At 41.9% G+C, this 9,841-nt stretch overlaps 1 protein-coding gene across 1 annotated transcript; it reads left to right on the top strand.

The window, feature by feature from the left end:
* Positions 1-1,431: 1,431 nt before the first annotated feature.
* Positions 1,432-8,744, top strand: H2AZ1 (H2A.Z variant histone 1). The gene is made up of 5 exons (XM_082243812.1): positions 1,432-1,562; positions 3,503-3,580; positions 5,330-5,443; positions 6,698-6,827; positions 8,419-8,744. The coding sequence occupies exons 1-5, from the start codon at positions 1,560-1,562 to the stop codon at positions 8,478-8,480; spliced, it is 387 nt and encodes a 128-aa protein (XP_082099938.1). The 5' UTR covers positions 1,432-1,559; the 3' UTR covers positions 8,481-8,744.
* The last annotated feature ends 1,097 nt before the right edge of the window (positions 8,745-9,841 follow it).

Raw genomic sequence — 9,841 nt, 5'->3', positions numbered from 1 at the left:
CCCTGGTCACTGTGCATTGAAAGGGGGCATGCTGGTCATTGTGCATTGAAAGGGGGCACACTGGTCACTGTGCATTGAAAGGGGGTACGCTGGTCTCTCTGCATTGAAAGGGGGCACGCTGGTCACTGTGCACTGAAAGGGGGGCACGTTGGTAACTGTGCATTGAAAGGGGCCACACTGGTCACTGTGCATTGAAAGGGGGCACGCTGGTCACTGTGCATTGAAAGGGGGCACGCTGGTCACTGTGCATTGAAAGGGGGAACGCTGGTCACTGTGCATTGAAAGGGGGCACGCTGGTCACTGTGCATTGAAAGGGGGCACGCTGGTCACTGTGCATTGAAAGGGGGAACGCTGGTCACTGTGCATTGAAAGGGGGCACGCTGGTCACTGTGCATTGAAAGGGGGCACGCTGGTCACTGTGCATTGAAAGGGGGCACGCTGGTCATTGTGCATTGAAAGGGGGCACACTGGTCACTGTGCATTGAAAGGGGGTACGCTGGTCTCTCTGCATTGAAAGGGGGCACGCTGGTCACTGTGCACTGAAAGGGGGGCACGTTGGTCACTGTGCATTGAAAGGGGCCACACTGGTCACTGTGCATTGAAAGGGGGCACGCTGGTCACTGTGCATTGAAAGGGGGCACGCTGGTCACTGTGCATTGAAAGGGGGCACGCTGGTCACTGTGCATTGAAAGTCGGAACTGGTTACTACAATTTTTGAATCCCACCACTATGTATGCGTAACATCTATTGATATGCATAACATGTATATGTATGCGTGTAATATCTACAGATATGTACAGTGTATGTCTGTGTAACATCTATTGATATGGATAACATGTATATGTGTAATATGATCTACAGATATGTACAGCGTATATATGTGTAACATCCATTGATATGGATAACATGTATATGTGTAATATGATCTACAGATATGTACAGCGTATATATGTGTAACATCCATTGATATGGATAACATGTATATGTGTAATATGATCTACAGATATGTACAGCCCTTTTTTGCACACTGCTAAACACAGCCCACAGTTTCATTGTTAGTGGCAATGCTTCCTATAGTGCTGTGTTTGAACGGGTAGAAAACTATACACCATATACATCTAAATACTGTGTTTTGTGAATGAGCCCCAATGACCCCTGGATACAAATCTGTTGACTGGTGTGCAAGGGGCCTAAAGTTTGACACAGGAAGCTGATGCGCGGGCATTGCCTCATGAATGAATGTAACAACGTGAGTTTCATAGACATGGCTGCTTTCTTTACACAAAGGAAGCGTGATTCCCAGCACCATTTACTTCCCTCACCAGGAGCCCTGCTCCTTCCCCATACCACAGTGATACATAACAATGGAGCTGCAACAACTGCCACGCCCATTCCTCCTTCTCCCGCACAGGCCACGCCTGCTGCTGACGCTGTCACCCGCTATTGGTCGCTTGCTGAGGCCCTGGTCTCGATGTTCCCGGGTTTTTATATGGCTGCAGACAAGTTGGCTTTATTGTGAGCTGTGTTGTGGACGTTGGTGATCGGTACTCAGAGACAAAATGGTGAGTGTTAGCTGATTGGGGGACATTGCACGTGCTGCTCTCTATCACTCCAGCCGTGTGTATGTTCGCTATGTACAGTAATGGGGTTGGGAGGGAGCCGAGCAAATGCTTCCTGCTTCAGGCTGTAGCACGTGTTCTCCCGGGTCAGAGCCTGCTGCTGGGGGGACTAAATAGCCATCCGTATCCATAGGCCATCAGGAATGATGGATTGCCTTAGATTGCACGTGATCATGGCCAAAACGATGTTTATTTCTATATTGATGAGGACATACAACAAAATCCAGCTCAATCCGGATAGCTGCACAAAAGCCTGCTGGTTGGGTATTACAATGGCCTATATTGCATATGTCTGCAATGCTGGGGGGGGGAGCTGTATGTATGTGATGTGGATTTAAAAAAAAAAAATGTGTGTGTGTGTTTGTTATATATTTGTTGAGATGTATGTGATGTGTATCTATAAAAATTAAAAGTATATGTGTGTGTGTATATGTGTATATATATATATATACACACTTTTTTTTTTAGATATAAATCTCAACAAATTTATATATATATATATATATATATATATATATATATATATATATATATATATATATATATAATTTTTTTTATGTCTTTACTTTAATGGTATCCTGTGTGGGCGGTTATGTTCCCCCCCCCCCCCCCCATGCACTTTTACTAGTTATAGATTGATCAGAGAGGCTTCTATATTTACTTTGTTGTCTAAGAAAAACAAGTGTGAAAGTTGGGGGGGGAAAAGTTCACAAGAAAAATAGTGTTTTCTATGTGTTTTTTTTTTTTTTTTTTTCCCTACGTTTTTATAAAAAAAGAAAAAAAAAGTGTGGTCTTGCTGGTTAACTCTGTCTAGACCTATTTTGTGCTGTTGGTTAGAGGCCCCTGATTAAATCGGTGAGAGGGAAAAAAAAAGAACAAAGAACACTCTACATGTGATGACGTAACATCCTGCCAGGGTCTACAAAATACGTAAATGCATAATTTTAGGATGTGATCTTTATTTAGGATTTATATAGTGCCAGCAGTTTGCATGGCGCTTTACAAAAAGTGGAGGGGTGCAGTACAGTTAATATACAAGAGTCAGAGGGCCCGGCTCAAGCCTACAATCCAAAAATATTTTTATTTTAGGCCTCATGCACACTGGATGTTTTTATAGGGGCTGTTTTTGGCTTCAGATGTCGTGGTGTTTTTTTTTTTTTGCCAGAAAACTCCCCAGCATGTTATTGTTTGTGTCCATGCATACATAGGCTGTTTTCAACAGTTTTTTTGGCTGGAAAAAACAAAACTAGTGGGTTTTGAGACTATTTTTTTTTTAACTGTAAAAAAACACCAGTAGTACTGCCACTCATTTTTATTTTATTTTTTTTTTTTTAGCAAGAAGACACAAGCTATGGGATCAAAAGTGCAAGTTAGTTTTTTACTGACGTTTTTGATCCCATAGCTTGTGTCGTCTTAAAAAGCGAAAGGAAAAAATTTGTTTATAACGTGGCAGCACTACTGGTGTTTTTTTAAAGTCCAGTGTGCATGAGGCCTAATTGTAAAGAGATCCATGAGAGCCCATTCAGACAGGGGCGACACGACTTGCTGGGGCGACCTGTGAAGTCGCGGTACACCGCGACTTGCACGGACTTCATATAATTGAAGCCAATGCAAGTCGCCTCCGGGTCGCCCCAAAGTAGTACAGGACCCTTTTTCTAAGTCAGAGCGACTTGTGTCGCTCCTATTAGAACGGGTCCTGTGCTAATCAATGGCAGGCGACCAGCCGCGACTTGGTCGCCTGACAAGTCGCGCTAGTGTGAATGGACCCTAAACAGGGCAGTAAAATGAATGTTGTGTGTTTTTTGCCAACAAAAGCCAAATCTAAAAAAAAAAAAAAAACTGAATTGCTTATGTATGATTAACACTTTGCTGTCCCTCTGCAGGCTGGTGGTAAAGCTGGTAAAGACTCTGGCAAAGCCAAGGCGGCTTCTGTTTCACGTTCTGCTAAAGCTGGTTTACAGGTAAGAAAAACTTAACTTGTGTTGTGGGCTGAATTCTCTCTGCATATATCATTTTTTTGCATAGGCAGGGCTGGATTTCTACCGCCAAAAATTTGCTGGCATATGAATTATGGTGCCTTAAAGGATAAGCTCACCTCTGTTACATCCATATTCCAAGTGTAAACCTTTGTGAATATACTGGCCCCAGGACCAGGACCCCCCCCCCCCCCCCCCCTGCTCACTGTCACAATCTAAAGAAAAGTGTTCTGTGAATGAATGGACTACAACTACAGACAGCCTTTGCAGCTGGCTGCTTGTAGTTGCCAATAAACTACCAGGGCGTTGTTGAGTGCTCTAGGTAGATTGATTCCCCTTATCAGTGACAGGTTGCTTGCCCAAGGCAGACCACTTACATTGACAGTTGGCCACTGGTGCAATGCTTTACAGGCTACAAAAAATAGTAACTTTTGTTGTTCTCTCCCCCCTGCAAAAAAAAAAAAAAAAGTGCATTTATTTTAACCTACAAGGTGAACTTATTATCTACCCCCCACCCCCTCTTTAGATTTTTGGAAAAAAAAAAAAAATTTTCCTTGTCCCAACCTGTTTTAAATGCATAAAGTTAACTTTTTTGAAAATCACTGTGCATTCAAGGGGCCTATTGGTTTACAATACAACTATTAGCTTCTAAAAGTTTACCTTAGTTTAAATGCCATACCTATGAATCATTTGGCGCACAGCATGCTAAAAAAAAAAAACTCCCAATTGTCAGGGATCCCATGACCTGCTTAATATCTGGCATACAATTTTGTTGAGCACTTTTCTCCAACACGCGCACAGCACAGAAACGAGTTCATGGATGTGCGTGATTAGCACTGATGAGATGGAGCGTAGGGGCCGCTATGTCTGTGTCCACCTCCTCTAATGGGGAAGCCTTGTATTTCTAGAAAAGTGAATGGGAGTGTCCCTTGTAATCAGTGTGCAGATGGGGAAGTCACCTGCACAGAACAGATCAAGGCCATCACTGTATTGGCACAGACTACCACATTGATTTTCAGCTTCCACAGCGGCCCATCCATTAGGGATATACTTAATGTGCCAAGCTAGACCAATCTAAGTATGCAATAAAGATCATACCTGGAGTACAGATTGAAAAATGAAATGGTGCCTTTTTAAAAAAAAGAAAAGGCTTATATGGCCATAGGTTTTCTTTAAAGGTTGCCAACACCTAGAGCATTTCAAAAACTTCCGAATATCCCTTTAATAACAGACTTAAGTGGGGCTCCACTGCGCAGTACCCCACAACCCAAGCCCCCCCACCTGGTTTTGACACGTACCCATTCCCCCTTCTGGTAAGATTACCGCATGGTGATCTAAGTCATGTCAGTCCCCTCCTTCTTGCCCCCCCCCCCCCCCCCCCCCCGGCTACCTTCTGGGACCTGTGTGTATGCCCCAGAAGACTGTGGGACCATTCAGAAAGTGCAGTGTGACTCGCGCATGTGCAGTGGACTGGATCTCTGCTTTAAATGCTTGTGGTTCTGCTTAACTTTTTATATGGCTATTGTTACAAGGGGTGCTCACACAGGGCCAATTTCCAGGAACACTAGATGTCAAGTGCAGTCTGACAATGCAAGGATCACAAATTTTTTTTTTTTTTTGTCTGATTTAAATATAATTGTTCTGCGCTGTTATGTTTCTGATTTATGTAAATCTCTAAGGATTGGCTTTAGTAAACATTTTTTGTAATTTTTTTTTTTCTTCTGAACTTTTCAGTTTCCAGTTGGTCGTATCCATCGAATTATGAAGAATCGGACAACCAGTCATGGACGTGTGGGTGGAACTGCTGCAGTGTACACAGCGGCCATTTTGGAATATCTTACTGCTGAGGTATGAGAACTTTAATGCCTTTTTAAATTTAGCTGTAAACTATGTTTACTAGTTATATATCTTCTGAATTCAAAGACTCCTGTCTACTTAAGGGCTTATTTATACATTCGGAAGCCCTGTCACTTTGGTGGGTTAAAAATAATTCAGGCAGTTAAGAGGGGTACGAGGACATAGACTGTTCTAAATGGATATTCTTGGTCCCCGGTTTGCTACTTGCATTTGTGCATTGTTCATCTTGGCAAAATGTAAATATGCATATGTCATACCTGAGGGGCTCCTGGGGAAGATGAAAATCGCAGTAGTAGTCAGTGATACCCGCAGTCCTCCTTAGGTTCTGTGTGTGTGGCTTTTCCTATGCACAATGACCACATTGGTGCTAGCTTGGCACTGCTATTCATGGAACACTTTGTATTTTTTTTTTTTTTTCTCAATGAATACAAAATATTTTCTCTGATTTTATTAGGTAGAGGTGGAGTGACATGATCTCCACCCTGTCTATCCAGAGTGCTATGTATTCATTGAAACAATAATAAAATGCATTTTATAAATGATGGTGATGCAGTGTGTGATTTCCCCCTACTCACTTTCCTTCCCTGTGGTCAGTGTGCAGATGGGAAGCTTTTTGCACAGAATCAAAGCAGGACATGGAAGATTGTTATTGCTGTAGTAATCAACTACTGCAGTGCTTTTTTTGCTTCCCCCCCCAGCTGTCCCTCGGGTATGAGCTATGCATACTTTTTTTATTATGCCAAGCTGGACCAAGTAAGTATGTAATGCAAAAATTCCTGGTGATTTGGGCTTTAACTGATGTGCAGAAAAAAGAGGTGCATAGGTAGTGAATAACCTGGTCCATGATGACTAGCCCACTGCGCAATCTGAGTTCACATGAACAATATGGTAGAAAATGTGCTGTATGAAGTCTGAGACCAGTATCTATAGAAGTTGAACTGCACACACTCCAGTGACCCTTTAAGTGAAATTCTAGTGTTGCTAAGACCTGAGACCCTTGCTTATTTGACTTTTTTGCCCCAAAGTGCTGTTTTGAAGATATGGAGAGATATATAATTAGATTTTATTGTTTAAGGTGCTGTAGAGGGAGGGATCTATAGGAGCTTAAATAGCTTTGTGTTGGAACAGAGTTAGATTATCAAACTACACGTGTTTCACCACTGTATTGCAAAATCTTTCTGCTTTAAATTGCAAAGCTGTAGTGGGAGCAAGAGCTAAGATCTTTATTTTTTTCTTCCTTCCAAGGTGCTTGAGTTGGCAGGGAATGCTTCCAAAGATCTCAAAGTGAAGCGTATTACACCTCGTCACTTGCAGCTTGCCATCAGAGGTGATGAAGAATTGGATGCCCTCATAAAGGCCACAATTGCTGGTGGTGGTAAGTATATTGGATGAATTGGCTGAAATTCTGACTTGTGTCTTTCTGATATTCACATTTTATTCATGTAGTCAGAATTGTGAGGAAAATTTTAACTAAGATGGGATGGCATTGGAAAGTGATTTCTATTTTGCTATCCAGATTCTAGCTACCCTAATTTGGGTACATGCTAGAAAGCAACAGGAGATGTTAGATGGCTACAGTGGGTAAATCACTCCCATGTTTCCTAATCACTAATGTTCAGTAATTGGTGTAATGTCCTCTGAATTGTTAGTTTTCTTTTTGTTCTGGCATTGTACTCATAAAGGAAACCTTAACCACTTCCCACCCAAGGACGTACCCATACGTTCTTGGGGTTCAGTGTTTATACCGGGATGATGTCTGTACCTATGGTTTGCAGCCGGTGATTTTGGTTTAGGCGGAAGTGATCTGAGTTGCTAATTAGCCACTAGATCATGTCTACGGGTGGCGGAAGGGGGTACGCCCCCTGCCCTCTCTCCCACACTCTCCTGTCCCATTCTGGAGCGATGCGGCCAGCCGCGATGGCTGCCTGGAACAGAGAAGGGAGGAACTGACATTGTTCCCCTCTCTGGAAACCGGGAGCTACGAGTGATCGTCACTTCTGGTTTGGCCCCCTTGGTTTTATTGGCCACCTACAGCCAGAGAAGCAGCCAATCGGAATGATACGCATGGGGGGGCCAGAGGAGAGATTTGATATTTTAAAAAAAATAAAGTGCCACTGTGCTTATGCGCAAATGCAAACCCATCCGTTACTCCCGCGCGCATATGTAATGGTGGATCACACCACACGCCTGGGGTATTGTTACGAACTTCAGATCGAGAGCAATCATTTTAGCACCAGACCTCCTGTGCCACTCTAAATTGGTAACCTGTAAAGGCGTTTTAAAGCGTCGCCTACGGAGAACTTTAAGCACTGTAGTTTGCTGCTATTCCATCGGCAGACGCAGTTTTAAAGCATGTCATGTTGGGTATCTATTTACTTGGCGTAACATCCTTCAAATTCTACAAAAACAACTCGGCTAATGTTACTGTTTTGTGTGCTTTTGAAAACCTGCTGCACAAATACCGTGTGACATAAAATATTGCAACACACACAGCATTTTATTCTATAGGGGTCGGGGCTAAAAAAGTTTGGGGGTTCTGAGTAATTTTTTAGCAAAAAAAAGATGATTTTGACATGTTGGAGCAAAGTGTCAGAATAGGCTTGGAATGGAGGTGGTTAAGGACCAAATATTCAAACAGTAACTTTTAGTACAGAGGATTGCACCTTAAAGATAATGGCATATTTTAACATTTATATCCTAAGTGGTGACAAGTGTGTTGCCAGTGAAAACTCCTATCTAGCCAATTTTATCTGCGGTTCACTGACTCATTAAATCGCATATCTCAGTGGTATTCTAAAGATAAAAAAAAAACTGTGTTGCAGTAGTACAGAAAATATTGCACTTTACACATGTAGCGGTTTCAAGTTCATATTTATTTTCATTGAGTAATATGGAAACTCCTTGCATTCTCTACATGGCTATTTTGTAAAAAAAAAAATTGCTAAATTTTGTTTTATTGTTTGCAGGTGTTATTCCACACATTCACAAGTCTCTGATTGGCAAGAAAGAACAACAGAAAGCTGTATAAGTAATTCTTCACCCAACATGGGACACTGGCCCAACATCGTACTTTGTATTGCTGCTTATCGGTGTTACAGTACCCAGGTTTCTAAACGGGATTGAAGTCACTTTCCCAGTTTTGGCTTCAAAGATGGCAGTCTTGAATGAACACTGATGCTGGTTTTAACTTTTTGTTTTTTTAAAAAAAGATGTGTATTCTTTTTGTACAAGTCAAACAGAAATGATTATATTACTTGAAGATATGTTAAATAAATCATTTTTGGCGACATAAGATTGGCTGTTTTTAAAGTGTTGATGTTTCTATTTTAATTGGAAAAGTGAGGGTTTACTTTATCATTCCTAAAAAGCTAAGAACATGGTAGTAATGATGCAGGCCTCATGTTTGAATTTTATACAAAATTTTTGCTTGTGTTTTTAGCTGGCCCTTGAGTCACTATTCCTGCCACCGACAGCAACCATGGGGCATGTAAATAATAGGAGTAAGAATATAAAAACCCACTCAACCCAGCGCTAATATAATAGAAACTCTAAAAACAAAGCAGCCGCTATAAAAATCAAATGATATCAGAAAGGTGTATAATGAGAAACGGAGGAAGCTCATATACACTAGCAGCGCTAATTATATTATCTTATGTAAATAATACCTCAAAACAAAGGTTATAAAATTCAACATCAAAACAATTATTCTCTGTATAAGATGTCCATGCAAAGTGAGTATTGTCCGTAAATGTAGGTGATACAGTTCATATACTGAGTGGGTTCCTGGAGTGCAAGCCCATGAACACCCAATGGTGCTTCCTGTTAAGGTGGACCACCGTCACCACACCTCAAAGTAAGTGCCCCCCTAGGTAGTAAAAACTCACCACAGGATGGCAAAAGGGACGCCTTATATGGGATGTATTCCACAATGTGGTAAACGAATTCCAGGTAATACCTCTCCGGATTAGCCAAAATCTGATATATAATCGGGACTTCCGTTCAGCATAGACTGCACCAGACACCACAGGATGGCATAGGGGGCGCCTTATATGGGATGTATTCCACAATGTGGTAAACGAATTCCCGGTAATACCTCTCCGGATTAACCAAAATCTGATGTATAATCAGGACTTCCGTTCAGCATAGACTGCACCAGACATCTCAGATCATGTATGGGAAAAGAAAGGGGGAAGACCCATAGTGTAATTCCATAAAACAACGCTTTATTAAAATTCCCAATCCCCCATAAAAGATACACTCACAATGTTCAAAAACAAATAGTAGCATGTAGAAAATATATGGAGCCCGTCGTGTGCCGGTAGACTCACCGCTGCCTATGAAGGAAAGCCAGAGCTCCCGCACACCGACTCTGCGTGACAGCTGATGGAT

Source organism: Pelophylax lessonae (assembly GCF_965119305.1).
Source record: "Pelophylax lessonae genome assembly, chromosome: 1".
Taxonomy (NCBI): Eukaryota; Metazoa; Chordata; class Amphibia; order Anura; family Ranidae; genus Pelophylax; species Pelophylax lessonae.
Note: the sequence above shows the minus strand (reverse complement) of the source record. Positions and strands in the feature narration are given on the sequence as shown.